Here is a 20447-nt window from a genome sequence, read left to right as displayed (position 1 = left end):
GAACTGCCATTGACCACAGGATGGGATTGTTGACTGCCTACCCTCTCTAAATGATAAACAGTGTCAGATCCTTGTTAATAATAGTTGGTCTTGAGCCATCTAGAGTCAGCTGCTGAATTTGTTACTTAACTCTCTCTGGTGCTTGCTATTCTCCCTCTGATATTTTAAAAAGGCCATATTCTTCATTATGTATACCTAGATTGACAAAACAAGGAAAATTTTTCTCCTTCAAGTACACAAAGATATGGCATATATTCAGTAGGACTTTTTAATGGAAGCCTATAAAAGGTGTAGATAATTTTAAAATGTATGAAATATGGCCAGCTTAAATAATTTACACGTCATATAGAGACTAGTTTATGTTGCTAGGTTTTTTAGTTTTGTTTTGGTTATGGGAGCTGTGTAAAGATTGTCTAACTTTTCCTAATTGAGTTGTACTTAGGGTTTTCACAACAATGATTGGTTTTGTACTCTTAAAAGAGATATATATTCCAATCCAGAATATGGTTTTGCCCTACCGATGAAACTACCCTCTACTGACATGAATGCATTTCCTAATTTCCTTTGTATGGCAGATGGTGCTCTTCTAAAATGCCTAGCTAATCTCTTCACATTGCTAATAGCTCTACTACTCATTAATCACATGCAGTTTTAAAATGAGTTTATTCAAGAATGTTCTTAGGAAGGCAACAATGTTTGTCATTAAAAAAAACTGTTTCTTCATGCTGAAAAGGTAATGTAAGAGGCTACAGTTATAAGCTTCTTTCTATTGGAATTCTGGTAGTATATATAGCACAGTGTAGTCATTTCTGCGATGCTAGAATAAATAAAAAAAAGTCTCTTCTATGCTTCTCTTCAAAAACTCGATGAATTATAACAGAAGATGGCATAAAAAAAGCAATTTTTTTTCTATTCATTCTGTAGTATTGGAGCCAGTATCTAGGAAACAGAGGAGAGAAAGAGTAAATTAAAATTTAAATATTTTGACGATATCTTTAACGACTAAAACAGGAACTAATGGTGGTGCTGATGTAAGAGTGGGGAAGAAGAGAAGGTAAGGCTGAGGGAAGCTGATCAAGGAACTGCCCCAAGAACTTAACTTTCCTTTATAAGAGATAATTCTTAGCTCTTCATATTTATGCTGGAGAAAAACCAAATTATATTACTTGGTTCATTATGTAAGTTAACCTGGTTTGGTTCATACAGCTGTTACATGACCATTTTTTCCCTCAGGTCCTCTACTGTCACAAAATTTTAAACCACAAAGGACCGTAACATACATATCAGAAGAAAATTGTACTTTAATTACTGGTGAGAAACAGACCTAAATTCTAGCCACTATCACTCTTCCTATTTCAGAAAGCTGACTTATAGGAAAAATGGGCTTCAGAGCAGCACTCCATTTATCTGGTCACTAAGGAATTTCAGTAGTTTCTCAATTACTGAAACTTCTCCTTTTAAATGTCAAACTTTTTGTATTTTAATTTTGGAGAGAAAACATGCTAAGGTTGTATTCTTTTCTGCTGACCGAATACATGGAACATAATCAAAGCTTTCTTTGAAATCTCAACAGTTTTTTCTTCGATGATCAGTTACCACAGTGTGCTGGAAGTGGGGCAAACTTCTTAGAAGCTAATAGGTTAACACTAATTTACTACTTTGCATCTACTGATTTTTGAAAAAAAAAAAGCTAATCTTACATCTTTAGGCAAGAGTATGACACTCGAAGAACTACCAGACAGGAGCTCCTGTAAGTAAAATATATTTACATGGACTCTTTGATATTAATAATTTGCTCAGGGGCCTCCTTTACTGACTTTTTGGCTTTACATAACTATGGCTCATATGACTGAAATGGACATACTAGTCTTCATCTGTGCTGTCCAACATGGTAGCCATTGGCTAGCTAGTTGTGGTTATTTAAATTAGTTAGCTGATAAAATTAAATAAAAAACAAAACACTAAATTTCTTAATTGCTCTAACACATTTTGAATGCTTCATAGTTATATGTGGCTATTGGAGAGTACAGATGGAGAATGTTTCCATAGGTACAAAAGTTTTTACTCAATAGTAGTACTGGTCTACATCAATAATTTATAGCTTCTGTAGCTCTATCAAAATGAGTTTTACTTGACTGTGGAATTTGGATATTAATCTCAGGGTTAAGAAAAATATGAAAAAAGTATACATTATCTGACATACAGAAATGTTATCGTGTGATCTGGGAAATTACATATATCTTTTCTGTCACTACAGCAAGAAGACAAAGTATTTGATAACCATATTAAAAAGTCATCTTTGCTAGTACAAGTCAGTGTAGTATTGCTAGTTTCAGAGACTTTCTGATATCCGGAAAAAAGAGCCAAAGGTATAACTTTATGCAGCTCTGAAAAATGATGTATTTAACAGATATATAATTACATAATAAAATATTTAAGTGATGTTATCCCCAGACGGTGGTACAAAGTGTGTGTTTTTTTGTCTTCTCTACATTTTTTCAGTGATTAGCTTATTTCTTTTGAAACGCAAAATCTATAAAACAAAATAACCTGAGAAATTTAAGGTATTTCTACATTTTCTTTTCCTTTTCTTTTATAGTATAGTCCTCTATTTAATTTCAGGAACAGCTGTTTTAGACATAATTAGCAGAAAGGAGATAACCATGGAAGAAAAACATATGACTTAAACAAGGTCCTAGGTCTGACATGGAAAATATATCTGCACAGATTAGGGAATGGATTTTTACCAATAGACCTGGTAAGGTTCTTATGGTTATTTAAAAACCTTTCAAATGATTACTTTTAAAATATAAAATGTATAGGCATCCAACAACACCAGAACTAGGATAAACTGTCAAAATTAAACTTAAATACTTCAAATTTGTACCTGAAATGGGAGGGGGGGGATTCCCTAATTTGCTTATTTTTAACCCACATAAATTCAACCTGTGGATGTAGTCTACATGTCATATGAATTGTTCACACCTAAAGTCCTTGAGAGGACTGAGATCTGGAATTCAGAATCCAGCTGAGATAGAAGCCAGATCTCCAGCCATTTCCTCCCTTAATTTCCGAGGAGACTTTCTGGAGACTCACAAAAACAAGATTTTAAGTAGCTTTGCTTTCACAGTAATTAGATAAACACTTACTTTTACCATCACAGGCTACAATTTTCACTTTATCCACTTTAATAAGTTCTGTCACCTCTCTGAATTCAACATCATTCAATACAAAAGTCCACACGTTATCGCAGAATCTGTATGTATTTAGAGAGCCCTTTAAAACAAAACATTTAGATATACCATGAATGCATTTTTTTCCTCAAAGCACTTTGAGAACTCAGCTACCAACCACCTAATTCTTAAAACAGTAGGACTATTTAATGCTTACCTTAAGATTTTCCTTAATTTTCATCCTATCACTTAAAAAAAAACAACCCCTAAATTCTCTAAGAACTAATAGTCTGTAGTTAGCAGACTATTTTCAGCATTGTTAAGATGAAGATTCACAAAGTACTGACCTGAAAAAAGGTGAAAGGAAATTTGTACTTCTACTGCTCTCTTGTGGCACCATGACGGAAGTTCACTTGAATTGTTCTGTAGACACTAAACCTCTTGCAGTAGAAAACCCACATACAGCTATTGATTCTGCCCAACTTTAATAGCCTACTGTTGACCAGAAACTTTACCAATACATAGTCAATTAACACATTCTGTAACATTCAAATATATATGTTGAAATTCTGTTAGCTGTTATATAAATATATATGCTTCACTTACTTTATTGTAAAATTGCTGTATTAAATGCTTTCTTAAATATTTAGATTAAAATAGACAACATAAATAAGAGAGCTCATTGGCTACGTGACTTTTGGTCAACAAAAGCTTAATAAAATGTGAACACAAGATTGGATAATATAATTTAGTGAGCTAGAATCCCTAATAAATATAAAACCTTTATTACTCTATTTTTAGTTATTTAAATATCTTTTTCACTGTCTTCACGAAAGTCATACTCGAATATCTCAAGAATAGGGACTTGATAAAAAATTTTATTTCAAAGAACATAGAAGGAACTTTTGAATATTAAAAAATAATTATGATATTTGGCTTTGGTCAAGTAACTGATTTTAACAGTAACTGATCTGGCCAAACTATCTTCAATGGACTTCTAATAAATACGTGTGTGTGTGTGTGTGTTTTACACTAAACGTGTTAAGATACAAAGTGGAGCTGAGTGAAGTAAGTCAATCGGAGAAGGACAAACATTTATGTTCTCATTCATTTGGGGAATATAAATAATAGTGAAAGGGAATATAAGGGAAGGGAGAAGAAATGTGTGGGAAATATCAGAAAGGGAGACAGAACATAAAGACTCCTAACTCTGGGAAACAAACTAGGGGTGGTGGAAGGGGAGGAGGGTGGGAGGTGAGGGTGAATGGGTGACGGGTACTGAGGGGGCCACTCGACAGGATGAGCATTGGGTGTTATTCTGTATGTTGGTAAATTGAACACCAATAAAAAATAAATTTATTAAAAAAAATAAAACTAGAAGGCATCAAAAAAAAAAGATACAAAATGGAACAGATAGAGAAAAGGAAACTGTCAATTTTTAAGAATGATTTTTCTTGACCATTAATCTTTTAATGCTTGATTACTATTTGAAGTTTAGTATTTTAACACTAAGTAATTGTTACTCTTACCTGCCAGGATACATTCTATCAAAAGCATACATTGCCTCTTTAAAGGCTAGTTCAATATAGATTTTCTCCCTAAAAATTAGTTCAAGGTTCTTGATAAACATATATGTTTGACTTTTCTTTGCTAGTTTTAAAATTCTCATACTCAAGGAAATTTCCCCCCTCATAACATTCTTTTAAATGATCTCAGTTATATGAAATTCATGAGGATTTAAAACAAAAATTTAGCATAAGATTGTTTCAATGGGCCCTTAGGCCAGTAAAAATTATTACAAGCAATATAGATTTAAATGTGATTGAGCAAAATAACTTTGAAAATTAGAAATGATCAATGTGTGATCTCAGAATTGATCAAGTTTGTTTTAACGGAGAGAAAGGTAATGAAAGCCTGAGCTAGAACAGTAGGAAAAGAAAAAACAGGAATGGTAGTCAGATCTGTTCAAAAACTAATTATTTCTAGCTTTTGGAAAATAGACAAACTTATGAAACACTATGCAAGCAACAGTAATGTAAATCATGTTGAATTTCAGCTAAATAGATCCAAACTGGAAACCTACAGTAATACAACATGAAGGCTATTAGGTATCAACATGGGTCAATTTCAAATTAAAGCATCAGGTTTTGAATGACAAACCTGGCAGATCTGTACAAAATAGCAAACTAATTTTGCCAGAATCATTACTGTTGAAAATATAAGAAACTACTGGTAAAATTTTATAGATACATTTTACTCTAGATAACATTTAGGTATATGAAACTGGTAAGAGACTTAAAACTTCCACCCAGACTTTATCCCTTCACTAAACTCGTTCTCTGTCAACCCAATATCCACAACAATGCCTGGTATGTAATGGGCACTGAAATGTTTGTTAAATAAATTTAAAAACATTTTTTTTTAAATTTAAGGAAACCCCCAAACACTATGGTTCTCTTAAAAACAAATTAACCTCTATATTCTTTTCATATACTGTAATCTCTTAATTTTTACCTTATGGTATCCCTTATAACAATGCAAGCATAAATAGAACAGTGTACAATTATATTTGGTTATATTTATTTGACTCCATCAATATCAATGTGGTAAAATTTTTTCTATTCATCATGATACTTTCAATAGGCCTTAGTTTGAATTTACCATCAAGTTAAGAAAGACAATTTTGTTCAGTTTGGGATTACCAAAACAGATCATTATCTACCATGAGTTCAGATCTTCATTAAGAGTAGGTGGGAGGCAACACAAATGTACTTGTCTGGAATGTGTGAAGATCAGAGTTTGAAAAACATTAAGTGAGCCTCAGGGACTAGTCTGTCACTTACCTTCAATCCTGTAGGGAATGGTTTGGGCACTTGAAATAGTAACTCTTCAGGGGAGGCAACCAAACATATATAGGCTGATTTGTGAAACAATGGAATAAAAATCTAAAAACAACTCTATCTCACATTAAGTGGATAAACTTGGTACACAGGTCATTTAAAAGTAAAGTATAATTATTATAAAACAAATTCCAAAATTTGATTAAATCATTGCTTCCTTTTATGATTCACAAATATGTAGAGGTCCTAAAAAGCACCATTTTAACAACCACAGTGCAACCTTCTAGATGTAGGAAAATATTCTTACCCTGAAATTGACTCTGTTCCTAACCCTCTGCGCCAATGCTGAATTTATAGCTTTATCAAACTGAAGTAGAACTTGAAGGGCAAGTTGGGGGGTGATCTGTTGAGACTGAAAAAATAAAGGTCATAAGTCCTCTTAAGGACATTAAAGACAAAATATATACAAATTATAATCTAAAATTTAACTGAGGTTAACCAGAGGCTCTTAAACTAGACTCCCTTATTCTTCTTTGCCATACTGACAATAAAAGCCTGACAGCATTTTCTTGTACTGTCTTGATATAAACATAATTTTGAAAAGAAAACACACACAGTGATGTTACATTGCAAGGACAAACTCTATCATTCCTTTACAGTGTCTGGAAAGAGGCGTTTGATAAACTGAAGGAATAAAGTTTCTTTTAAATAAAAAATGCAGGCCAGGTAATGTATTTTAAAAGAAATCTAATCTCACCAGAGCTCACAAAACATATTAAAACAAATGGAAATACTTAATATGTTCTTAGATGAGTTTCTTTTAAAAGGTCAATTCCCTAAAACTGAAATATAAATTCAAATTTAAATCTCAAAAGACTTTATCAAATTGCCCAAGATTATCTTAAAGCTACAGACCATGCCTTATAAATAAGAGAAAACCAATCATCTCAATTTTTATGTTTAACAAAAAATCTTTGAAAATTTAGACATGTTAAAATCGTCATTTGATCTTCATTGTATCATATGCCCCACAGTCAGGATGGTATAATGCAGAGGAATTTGCACTTATTCATCTAAATAATTTGATTTGCTAGGTCAAAGATTCTAAGGTACTTAACCTCATATCTCTATGCCTGAGAGAAGGGATATAACAAAATTTATTACAGACTCAAATAAAAATTGGTTTTCAGTTTCTCACCTGTATGAGCTCATCAAGGCTCTCCTGGAGACTGTTTCCCAAAGTGGTATTTCTATATAACTGATATGCCATGGCTTAGGAGGAAGAAATTGTTTTTCTTATTCAGGCTTGCATTGATGTCCTAAAAATTTAATATGAAAGTATTAAAGTATTAAACATTATAAATCCCATATGTAACATAGTCTACTTCATTCTAATGAATAGTCTACTTCATAGTCTTTTTTTTTTTTTTTTTGGTAAAGATTTTATTTATTTGAGAGAGAGAGCACCCTTCTGAGAAAGCAGATTCCCCTCTGAGCAGGACCCTGGGATCATGACCTAAGCTGAAGGCAGACGTTTAATCGATGGAGCCACCCAGGCACCCTACTTTATACCTTCTAATGTATGCTAGCAGAATGCTTAATAATTGCAAATTGCTATCTAATTAAGACTTAGAACAGTTAAAAATGATTTTTCTATTTTGACATAGGCATTTATACTTTTATACAAAGCATAGATATATTTATTAAAAGGTACATCTTTACCATTTCTTTTATTTTTTTTAAAGATTTTATTTATTCATGAAAGACACACACACAGAGAGAGAGAGAGGCAGAGACACAGGCAGAAGGAGAAGCAGGCTCCATGCAAGGAGCCCGATGTGGGACTCGATCCCCAGACTCCAGGATAGTGCCCTGGGCCAAAAGCAGGCGCTAAACCGCTGAGCCACCCAGGGATCCCCCTACCATTTCTTTTAAAAGTCTGCCTTTTGACCTAGTCTAGAGTGAATTTACTATGTACTATCATTCCTTTCTCTTTACTGTCAAGTCACTGATCCACACAATCTTCTGCTTACACTTGCATGCCTTCTGCTTCATTTTTTTTTCCTTAACACTGGTATTTTATAGAGTGCCTACCAAGAAGATGGCAGGAGGGAGAGGAAGATGAATAAGGATATGCTCCTGGACTCTAAAAAACTTATACTCTACAGAGGGTATCAGATGTACAAAACAGTATTTAACTCAATAGAAAATAAGCACCATGATAGATCTACACAGTGTATGATGGAGGTTATCTGTGGACTGAGTGAACTCGTTAATGAAGGCTTCCTGATCCTTCAAGCTAGACTTCAGCCAAGCAATGGCGGAAGACCATCTTAGGCTGAAAGAAGAGAATGAGTAAAGCCACAGATCTATGAAATGACAGAGTCTGTAGAGACAGCTATGAATTGTTCCATAGTATTAAGGTGTATGACTAGGAAGTGGTAGGAGATGGAGCTGCAAAAGATGGCATGGGTGTATTTATTCCAACAGGAGGGATGCCAGAGTGAGTGTACTGGAAGATGAGAAGGAGAGGAGGGCTTGAAGAAGGTGCTAGTAGTACAGATTCAACAAATACTGAGCTACAAGTCATACACAAGTTCTCTAACCTCATAGCACTTTTGGCTTAGAGATGGATAGGAGATCTTTTCAGGGAGTTATCAGGTAAAACTCAGCAAAAACAATGGCTAGTTATCAGTCCTCACATTATATATCTGTGGACACTTGACACAGTGGGTCACTTCTGCTTTCTTGAAACCTTTTCTTTGGCTTTTGGGACCCCACGATCTGTTCTCTCCTCCCAACTCACTGGATACAACAATAACTGTTTTCTTTGGCTGGTCCTTCTGCAGGTACCTGGCTTCTACTTGAGTACCCTAAGGCTTCTTAGGTCTTCTCTATATGGTTTACTTCCTTAGTATTAGGCTATCTGCTGACGACTCCCAAATATATATCCCCAGTCCTTCTCCCCTTGTTGCCCTATATAAAATTGCCTCCTTGCCATTGAATGGAAATACCAAGTAGGTAGCTCAAATGAAATGCGTCAAAAACCAAATTCCTGATGCTGTCCCCTTCAAATCTTTTCTGCCCTCACCTTGCCCACCTTACTGAACAGTAAATCTAGTCCAGTGTAAGACACTCCCCAAATTTTACATTCCACATTAGCTTCTCTCTCACTCTGCATCCAATCCATTAGTCTTCTCAACTCTTCTAAGTATAGCCAGAAGCTGACAACTTTTACCATTTCCAGTTAATACCACTAAGTCCCCATCATCTACCACTAAGATCACTGTGATAGCCCCGTAAGAGGTCTCCCTGTTTCTATAATTGCCTATAATACCCCTGCCCCTACAGCAGCCACATTGAGCCTTTTAAAACAAACCACATCACTCATTTATTCAAAACCTCTAATAGCAGCATCTTACTTCAGAATAAAGTCCTTTTAGTGGTTTGCAAGGCTGCTACTTCTCTCAATTTACCTTCCACTTACTCCTTCATTCCCCTCTGTTGCAGCCATACTGGTTCCTTGCTGGTTTTCAATATGGCAAGATAGTCTTGCTTTAGGGCCTTTGCACTGTCAGTCCTTTTTGCTTCAAATGTTCTTCCCACAGCCTTGCATAGGTCACTACCTGATTTAATTTAGATATCTGCTCAAATGTCACTTCATTAGAAAGAACTTCTGTGACCAACCTATAAAAAGGAACTATCTCCCTTCCCCCTTACACTATTGTTTCATTCATACCATTAATTGAAGTTGACAAATACATGCTTATTGTTTCCATCCACTAAAATGGACGTTCCATAAAGCTGGGAACTTTTGTTCAGTTATATATTTGCTATCTAAAACAATGCCTAGTGTACAGTATGTATTCAATAAATATTAGTTAGTGAATAAGTAACTTGGTATGTCTAAATGCTAATATCAAATATTATAAATTTGTCTACGTGTGATAGAAAGTTTTCTACTTTACTGAGGAAAACGAAGCAATGAAAACTTCCAGACTCTCAAAATGGCATCAGACCACCTACCAGGATCTATAAGCACAAACTCTGTCTCCCTACCTGTCACTATAGCCAAATTATCCATGCTGTTACCCAAATACAATCATTCCACCTCTTCATCAAGCCTGTTCTCTCTAGTACACACAAGAATATTGTTCCAACAACTGAATTAGTTCTTTCCCTCACCATCAGACTTCCCATCTCTATGGATTACTGCCATCTGCAAACAGGTGGCTATTTCTCCCACCTTAAAAAAAAAAAAGTCTCAACTCCTTTTTCTCACTAGCTACATTCTATTTCTCTGTTCCTCTGGGCAGCAACACTCCTTAGAGTTGTCTGTACTCACTGTCTCTCATTTCTTTCCTCTCACTTTCTCATAGGCTTTTGCCTCCAACACTCAAATGAAACAGATGATGAAGGTCACCAATGGCATTGGTAAAGCTAATCCAAAACTGTTAGTTCTCACCAGACTTAATCATTTGAGACAGCTACTTACTTTTCTCTGATACAGGATCTTGGCTTAGCTTCTGGGACATCACACTTTTTGGGTTGTTCTCTTAAACTCACTTGTTCATCCTTTTCCTATATCGCTTGTTAGTTATCCTATCCCTGAACTCTGCGTCACAAATTACTGTCCTTGGTCTTCTGCCATCTACACTCATTTGTTAGGATAACATTCAGTCTCAGTCTCATGATTTTAATGATCACTTCTGCTCATTCCCAAATTCTACAGACACACTAGCATATACCTTGACCTTGAACTCACTCCTGGATCCAACAGTCTATTCAACATCTTTATTTTTTGTCTTTCCCATTTTAGTTGATATAACTCCATAATTCTATAGGCTAATGCAAAAACCTTTGAAATTCTCCTCCATTCCTCTCATCTCACCTTTACATTCAATCCCTAGCAAACCCTATAAACTCTATCTTCAAAATGCATGCAGAATCTATCCATTTCTCACCATTTCCACTGTTACCACCCTGGTCTGTGCTATAGTCACCTGCCATCGGATTACTGAAATAGCTTCCTAATTGGCTTTCCTGCTTCCACACTGTTGCTATACTTTAATCCCAACCCAGCAGCCCATATCTCTTTTCTGTTCCAAACCTCCCATGGCTTCCATTTCACTCAATCCTTAAAAAAATCCGGCTATCTATGATCTCTCCAACCATATCTACTATCTCTCCCTTGCTCTCACCTTTCTACAGACACACTGCCTTCCATGTTATTCTTAAAACATGGCAGACACGTACCTCCCTATGTAAGCCTTTGTAAAGACTCCTCTTTCCACCTGGAATACTCTTCCCCTAGATGTCCACTTGGTTGTTTTAACTCCTTTAAAGTATAGGATGTACTTAATAAGGCTTAAACTGATGGCCATACTTAAAATACCAACTTCCACCTCCACTCTAGAACTTCCCAATCTCCCTTTCCCTGCTATGTACTTTTGATGGCACTATCCCCTTCTAACACATTATGTATTTTCTGCATCTTCTAACAGGGACTTTTGTCTGTTTTGTTCACTGAAGTAAAGCAAGTATCTAAAACAAACAGTAACTAACTTGTAATGGAAGCCAAATAAATACTTGTTCAGTAAATTAATGAGAGCAATAAATCAAAGTATGTGATTAGAGATATTGCTATCCCTAATCAAATCAGGGAGGGTTAAAAAGGGCTAGGAGAGGTCCCAATGGAGATATAAACTTGACAAAGGAGGAGGACCAAATCTGTGCCACATTCATTTGACAACAGTCTAAGAATCATCTAGATAATTGCTATAAGTTAACAATGAACTATCAGAGAAATTAAGAAAACAATCCCATTTACAATTGCATCAAAAAGAATAAAATACCTAAAAATTTAACCAAGGTGAAAGTCCTATACACTGAAAACTATAAGATACTGATGAAAGAAATGAAAGACATCAAAAATAAATGGAAAGATATTCCATGCTCACAGGCTGGAAGAATATTGTTAAAATCCCCACACTACCTAAAGCAATCTACACGTTCAATGCAATCCATATCAAAATTCCAATGCCATTTTTCACACAACTCCAACAAACCACAAACAATCCTAAAACTTATACAAAACAATAAAAACCCATATAGCCAAAGCAATCCTGACAAAGAACAACAAAGCTTGAGGCACCAGGCTTCCTGATTGCAAATTACACTACAAAGTTATAGTAATTAAAACATTATGATATTGGCATAAAAACAGACAACTCAGTGGAACAGAATAGAGAGGCCAGAAAGAAACCCACGCTGATATGGTCAATAAATTATGTTTATTGCAGCATTATTTACAATAGCCAAGATATGGAAGCAGTCCATGTGTCCATCTGTAGACAAATGGATAAGGAAAATGTGGTATATATATACACAATGGATTATTACTGAGCCACAGAAAAGGATGATATTATGCCACTTGAGACAACATGGATGGAGCTAGAGTATATTATGCTATGTGAAATAAGTCAGACTGAGAAAGATAAATACCATGATTCTACTCATAAGTGGAACCAGAAAAAAAAAAAAAAACAACCAAATGGATAAACAAGAAGCAAAATCAGGTCAATAAGTATAAGTAGAGACTAATGGTTGCCAGAGGGAAGAGGGGTGAGGAGCTGGATAAAATGGGTGAAGGAGAGGGAGATACAGGCTTCCGGTTATGGAATGACTAAGTCACAGGAATAAAAGGTACAGCATAAGGAATACAGTCAATGATACTGTAAAAGCAATGTAACAGGATAGATGGTACCTACACTTGGGAACAGAGCATAATGTGTATAAACTTGTCAGATTACTAAATTGTACAACTGAAACTAATGTAACATTGTGTGTCAACTAGACTCAAAACCCCCCACAAAACTGTGATGTATATATACAAAGAAATATTACTCAGCCATAGAAAAGAGTATCTTGCCATTTGTGACACTGATGAACCCAGAGGGATGGAAGAATGGTTTGACAGCCTCAGATAAAGACAATATCTTATGATTTCTTTCACCTACAGGTGGATTAGGGAAAAACCAAACCAAACCAAACCAAACCAAACCAAACCAAAACCAGGCTCTTAAATACAGGGAACTGGTGGTTGCCAGAAGGAAGGCAGGTGGAGGGAACGGGCAAAATAGATAAAGGGGATTAAGCAGTACAAACTTCCAGTTATAAAATAAGTCACAGAAATGAAAAGTACAACACAGAGAATCCAATTAATAATATTGTAATAACATCATATGGTGACAGATAGTAACTATACTTATCATGGTGAGTACTGAGTATAAAATTGTCAAATTGGTATGCCTGAAATTAACACTATATGTTACTTATACTTAAAAAGAATAGATTACAGACATAAGTTGTTATATATAAGCTTATGGTAATTACAGAGCAAAAACCTATAGTAAAAACACAAAAGGTAAAGGATACCACTAAAGAAAGTCATCAAACCATAAGAGAGCAAGAAATGAAGGAAGTACAAAAACAGCTAGCAAACAATTAAATGGCAGTAAGTACATACCTATCAATAATAACTTTAACTGTAAATGCACTACACTCTTCAATCAAAAGACACACAGTGGCAGAGTTAAAAAAAAAAAGGCCCATCTATATGCTGCCTACAAGAGATTCACTTTAGATGTAAGACATAAACAGATGGAAAGTAGAGACAGAAAAAGATATTCCATGCAAATGGAAACCAAAAGAAAGCTAGTGTAGCTATAGTTATATATAAGAATAGACTTTAAAACACAAAGACTGTAATAAAAGATGGGTGTCACATAATGATAAAGGGGTCTATCCAACACAGTACAGAACATTTGGAAATGCTTGTGCACTCAGCATAGGAATACCTAGACATAGAAAGAAAATATTAAAAAATAGACCTAAAGGGAGAAATAGCAATAATAGGAGATTTCAATATTTCATTTACATCAATGCATACATCATCCAGATAGAAAGAAAATTAGTAAGGAAACATTGGTCTTAGAACAACATGTTAGACCAGATGGACTTAACATATATACATATATACAGAGCATTCTGTCCAAAAGCAATAGAATATACATTCTTCTCACATGCATAGGCAACATTCTCCAGCATAGATCGATCATAGGTTAGGCCACAAAACAAGCCAATGAATTTAGGTGGACTGAAATCATATCAAGCACCTTATATGACCATGCTATGAAACTAGAAATTAATTACATAAAGAAACTAGAAAACTCACATTGTGTGGAGATTATACAATATGTTACTGAATAACCAATGGGTCAAAGGAGAAATCAAAGAGAAGTAAAAAATGCCTTGAGATAAATGAAAATGAACATATAACATACCAAAGTTTGTTGGATACATCAAAAGCAGTTGTAAGAGGGAAGTTCATATTGATAAATGTCTACTTTGAGAAATAAGTTTCACAAATAACCTGACTTTACACCTCAAGAAATTGGACACCCAAACACACACACACACACACACACAAAATAAATGAAGCACAAAATTAGCAGAAGGAAGAAAAAAGATTGAAATGAAATAGAGATTTAAAAGACTTAACAATTATCAATGAAACAAAGAGCTGGCTCTTTGGAAAGATAAACAATATTGACAAGCCTATAGTTAAACTCACCTAGAAAAAAAATGCAAATAAAACCAGAAACGAAAGACATGTTACAACTGACATCACAAAAATAGAAAGGATCTTAAGAGACTGCTATGAACAATTATATGCCAACAAACTGGACAACCTAGAAGAAATTAATTCCTTAAAACACAGAACCGAATAATGATGAAATAGAAAATCTGAACACACCAATTACTCATAAGGAGATTTAACCAGTAAACAAACAACTTCCAACAGAAGTCCAGGACCAGATAGTTTCACTGATAAATTCTACCTAACATTCAAAGAAGAATTAATACCTATCCTTCTCAAACTCTTTCAAAAATAGAAGAGGAGGGTCATGGGACTGTGCCCTCACTGGGCTCCCCACTCAGCAGGGAGTCAGCTTGAAGAGTCTCTCCCTCTGCCTCTCTCTCAACTTGGGCATGTGCTTGTGTGCTTGCGCACTCTCTCTCTCTAATAAATAAATAAATCATAAAAAACAACCCAGAAGAGCAATAAACTCTTTCAAACTTATTTTTTAGAGTCCAGCATTACCCTGAAACCAAAACCAGACAAGGATGCCACAAGAAAATAAATTGCAGATCAACATCCCTGATGAATATACATGCAAAAATTCTCAATTAATATTAGCAAACTGAATTCAATGATACATTAAAAGGATAATACACCACGATCAAGGGGGGATGTATTCAAGGGATGTAAGAATGGTTCGAGAGCCTCAAATCTGCCAATGTGAGACACCATATTAACAAAATGAAGGATAAAAATCATACGATCATTCCAATACATGCGGAAAAAGCATTTGACAGAATTCAACATCCATTTATGATAATAACTCTCAACAAAGTAGATTTAGAGAGAACATACCACAACATAATAAAGGCCATACAGGACAAGCCCAAAGCTAACATCACAGTCAGCAGTGATAAGCTGAAAGCCTTTCCTCTGAGGTCACAAACAAGACCCTAATGCTCAACAAAGTCCTGGAAGTCTTTTCAGAACAATTAGACAAGAGATAGAAATAAAAGCCATCCAAACTGGAAAGGAAAAAGTCAAACTAAGAACAAACTATCAGAAAAATAAAACAATTACATTTGCAACTGCATCAAAAGGAACAACATACCTAGAAATAAATTTAACCAAGGAGGTGAAAGACATGTATGTTGAAAACTACATTAATAAGAGAAACTTGGGGGGGGGGGAATAATAAGAGAAACTTAAGACACAAATAAATGGAAAAGCATTCTAGGCTCATGGATTAGAAGAATCAGTATTATTAATATGTCCTTACTAGTCAAAACAATGTACAGATTCAATGCAATCCCTATATCAAAATTCCAATGGCATTTTTCAAAGACACAGAACAATCTTAAAATTTGTATGGAAACACCAAACCCCCAAATAGCCAAAGCAACCTTGAGAAAGAAGAACAAAGCTGGAGGAATCATCCTCCCTGATCCCACAATATAACAAAGCTATCGTAATCAAAACAGTATAGTACTGGGATAAAACAGATACATCAATAGAACATAACCGCTCAGAAATGAACCCATGGGGGATCCCTGGGTGGTGCAGCAGTTTGGTGCCTGCCTTTGGCCCAGGACCCGATCCTGGAGACCCGGGATCGAATCCCACGTCGGGCTCCCGATGCATGGAGCCTGCTTCTCCCTCTGCCTGTGTCTCTGCCTCTCTCTCTCTCTCTCTCTGTGTGACTATCATAAATAAATAAAAAATTAAAAAAAAAAAAAGAAAGAAATGAACCCATGCATATATGCTCGATGAATTTACAAGAAAGAAGCCAAGGCTATCTAATAGGGGAAAGGACTGTATCTTCAGTAAGTGGTGTTGAGAAAACAGAAAACTGCACAAATACATGCAAAAGAATGAAACTGGACAACTTACACACTATACACAATAATCAACTCAAAATGGATTAAACGGTTGAATGTAAGACTGAAACTATAAAACTCCTAGGAGAAAACACAGACTACAGTAAGTTCCTTGACACTGGTGCTATTTTTTGAATCTGATATGAAAAGTAAAATCAGAAAAAGCAAAAAATATTTAAGTGTGTCTACATCATACTAAAAAGCTTCTGCACAGCAAAGGAAACCAATAAAACAAAAAGGCAACCCACTGAATGGAAGAAAATATTTCCAAATCACATATAAAAATATTATAAAAAATACATAAAGATTTCATACAACTCAATAGCAAAAGAACAAATAACTCAATTTAAAAATTGGCAGAAGAGCTCAGCTGGTCCACCTGAGACCCCCTGAGCGCCACCCCTATTCCCCTGCGCGGTCCCATTTCCGCTCCAACAAGATGAAAGAAACTATCATGAACCAAGAGAAACTCGCCAAACTGCAAGCACAAGTGTGCATTGGTGGGAAAGGAACTGCTCGCCAAAAGCAGAAGGTGGTTCATAGAACAACTACAGCAGATGATAAAAAAACTTCAGTTCTCCTTAAAGAATTTAGGGGTAAACAATATCTCTGGTATTGAAGAAGTGAGTATGTTCACAAACCAAGGAACGGTGATCCACTTTAGCAGCCCTAAAGTTCAGGCATCGCTTGCAGTGAACCCTTTCACCATTACAGGCCATGCTGAGACAAAGCAGTGGACAGAAATGCTGCTACCCCAGGATCTTAAACCAGCTTGGTGCACACAGTCTGCCTAGTTTAAGAAGACTGGCTGAAGCTCTGCCCAAACAATCTGTGGATGGGACAGCACCACTTGCTACCGGAGAGGATGATGACGATGAAGTTCCAGATCCTGTGGAGAACTTTGATGAAGCTTCCAAGAATGAAAGAGACTGAATTGAGTCAACTTCTGAAGAAGCTGAAACCTGAAGAAGTTACTGGGAGCTGCTATTTTATATTATTACAACTGCTTTTTAAAATTTTGTTCATGGATCTGATAACATCTAGATCTCTAATATTTTTAAGCCCAAGCCCCTTGGACACTGCAGCTCTTTTCAGTTTTTGCTTATACACAATTCATTCTTTGCAGCCAATTAAGCTGAAGAAGCCTGGCTATAAAATTTGAAACAAGGTAATAAAGTTCTTTGCCTAGGGGAAAAAAAATTGGCAGAAGATCTGAATAGACATTTTCCCAAAGAAGACATACCAGCCGCCAGCAGACATACGGAAAGATGCTCAACATCACTAATCATCAGGGAAATGGAAATCAAAATCAGTGATACATCATCTCATACCTGCCGAAATGGCTGGTATCAAGAAGACAAGAAATAACAAGCGTTGGTGAGGATGTGGAGAAAAGGGAACCCTAGTGCACTACTGGTGGGAATGTAAATTGGTGCAGCCACTTGGAAAAAAAGTATGGAGGGTCTTCAAAAAGTTAAAAACATAACCCCGGTATGATACAGCAATCCCATTTCTGAGTGTTTAGCCCCCCAAAATAAAAACACTAACTCCAAAAGCTATCTGCACTCCATGTTCACTGCAGCATTATTTACAACAGCCAAGCTACAGGAGCTAAGGGGTCCATCAAGGGGTAAAGGCGAGAGATAAAGAAACTGTGGATATATTACAATGGAATAGTATTCAGCCATAAAAAGAACGAAATCTTGCCATTTATAGCAACAGGGACAGACATCATGCGCGCTATCATTAAATGAAGTTACGTGAGAGAGGGAAAGGCAAATATCCTAAGATACTGGATATGTGTGGAATCTAAAACCAAAAAGAAAAAATAAGCGAGTAGATTCAGAGAACAAATGGGTGGTTGCAGGGGCCGGGGCACACAGGTTTGATTCATTCAAAAAAAAAAAAATGCCGACTTTTATATGTTTATATATTTGCTGAATACACAATGTAAGAGTTAAATATTAAAGTTGAGAGGACGAGTGAACTGGAAGGTTGAGCACAAGGCATAGAGCCAAAGTAAAGAGGATCGAAGTAGTAATACACAAACAAGAGCTGTACGTAAAAAACAAAAGGCAACCCACCGAACGGGAGAGACTGTCTGCAAGTCATGTATCTGATAAGAAATTAAGATCCAAAATATATAAAGAATTCAGTCAGCTCGAAAGCAAACAACCAGCCTGATCAAAAACGGGGCAGATCTGAATAGACATTTTTCCCAAAGAACACATACACATCGGCAAGGCACACGGGAAAAGATGCTTAACACCACGGATCGTCAGAGAAACGCAAATTAAAACCACGTTGAGAGATCACCTCGCACCTGTTATAACGGCCGTTATCACGAAGACGAGAGAAGCGCTGGCGAGAAGGAAGAGAAAACGGGACCCTTGCGCACGGTTGGCGGGGCTGTGGACTGCTGCAGACACGGGGGGGGGGCAGGGTGGAGGCTCCTCCAAATAAATAAAATGAATAAATGAACACAGAACCACCGAATGATCCGGCAATTCCGCTCCTGGTATCTACGCGAAGAAACCGAAAACACTAACCCGAAGCTAATGTCATGTGTCAATAATACCTCAGTACATAAATACTAGTTCGAAAACCAGCTCTACGTTACTCAAACATTTGCTAAAGTTACTTGTTTTAATGATCTTAGATTCTTAAAAATTCCTCGCGGGATGTTCCGATCTATGGACCCGGAGGCGCCGCGTCAGTTTCGGGCTCCTCCACCCCGCGGCTCAGGGTGGAAAACGACGAGGGTCCCACGTTCGCGAGCGGCTCCGGAGCGCCAGTGCCCGCCGGGCGGGCCACCGAGCGGACACTCGTCACCACCCGCGAGGCCGGCCTCAGGCAGCAAGGCCGCACGGGAAGGGGCGCCCGGGGAACGCGTCCCCCCGTCCGGCTGGGCGCGTAACGACGTGCGCCCGGCTACACCCTCCGTGCGGGGCGGAGGGCTTCCCCAGGCCCGAGGCGCTGGCGCCGGGGACCCAAGCCTCCCCCCGCCTCCCGCACCTGACACTCGCGGGGACCCGCCGCGGGGCTCTCCCGGCAGCGAGGTCGCCGACCGGCCCACCCCGGCCCCCGGCCCCCGGCCCCCGGCCCCCGCGGGGCGGCAGGGAGCGCGGGCCCGGCTCAGCCAGTACCTGTGGGGAAGGCGCTTCCCGCCGCGGAGCGGACCGAAGCGGAGCGGCCAGCGGCCCAGCAGGAAGCAGCCACTTCCCGACCGCCTCTTCGGCCGCCGCGGGAGCCGCAGAGCTGCGCCGGCGACCCGGAAGTGCTCGCCGAACCTGGAAGTGACCGCCCGCCCCGCCCCGCCCCGCCCCGCCGCGCCCGCAGCTGCTCCCACACGCCACTCCGGCCGGCCCGGGAAGGAAGGGCGGGCGCGGCGAGGGGCGCGGCGAGGGGCGCGGCGAGGGGCGCGGCGAGGGGCGCGGCGAGGGGCGCGGCGAGGGGCGCGGCGAGGGGCGCGGCGAGGGGCGCGGCGAGGGGCGCGGCGAGGGGCGGCGGCTCTCCAGCCCCGGGCCCGCGGACTGGCTCCCGTCCCTTCCGGGTGATTCACCAGGTTTACTAAATCGTCAGGGAATTATGGTTTAGAGACTCATCTTATCCACGGGTAGGTACGCGATTAGGGATGCTAGGGCAGCCACATCTCAGGCCTGAAGTGCGTTCGGGGCAGTACTGTTGAAGACCCTGCAATACTAAATTGAAGACAAATTGCGAAGATTAGAGCAGGATTTCTTTACCATTCAAAATAGGGCTGATATTCACTTAGCCTAGCAAGCTCCTGTGATTCCTGAAGAATTTTAATGTGGGAAAAATCCATATTTAAAATTTGTACCTAATGGAAGATAAGCATTTCAATATACATTGAGTTTACAAAAATCCAAATGGCATCCTAAATGTGGATTAA

At 37.9% G+C, this 20447-nt stretch overlaps 1 protein-coding gene and 1 pseudogene across 1 annotated transcript; one reads left to right on the top strand and one right to left on the bottom strand.

Annotated features, from left to right (window-relative positions):
• Positions 1 to 646: 646 nt before the first annotated feature.
• On the bottom strand, positions 647 to 19837 carry GTF2A2 (general transcription factor IIA subunit 2). The gene is made up of 5 exons (XM_041743979.1): positions 19681 to 19837; positions 7212 to 7332; positions 6321 to 6425; positions 3150 to 3276; positions 647 to 939 (listed from the first exon to the last, which is right to left on the bottom strand). Exons 2-5 carry the CDS (start codon positions 7281 to 7283, stop codon positions 914 to 916), a joined length of 330 nt encoding a protein of 109 aa, XP_041599913.1. The 5' UTR covers positions 7284 to 7332; positions 19681 to 19837; the 3' UTR covers positions 647 to 913.
• On the top strand, positions 16288 to 17975 carry LOC121484567 (annotated as a pseudogene).
• Positions 19838 to 20447: the final 610 nt, after the last annotated feature.

This window comes from Vulpes lagopus, chromosome 2, assembly GCF_018345385.1.
Source record: "Vulpes lagopus strain Blue_001 chromosome 2, ASM1834538v1, whole genome shotgun sequence".
Lineage (NCBI taxonomy): Eukaryota > Metazoa > Chordata > Mammalia > Carnivora > Canidae > Vulpes > Vulpes lagopus.
The sequence above is the reverse complement of the archived record's forward strand: the minus strand, read 5'-3'. Positions and strand labels throughout refer to the sequence as shown.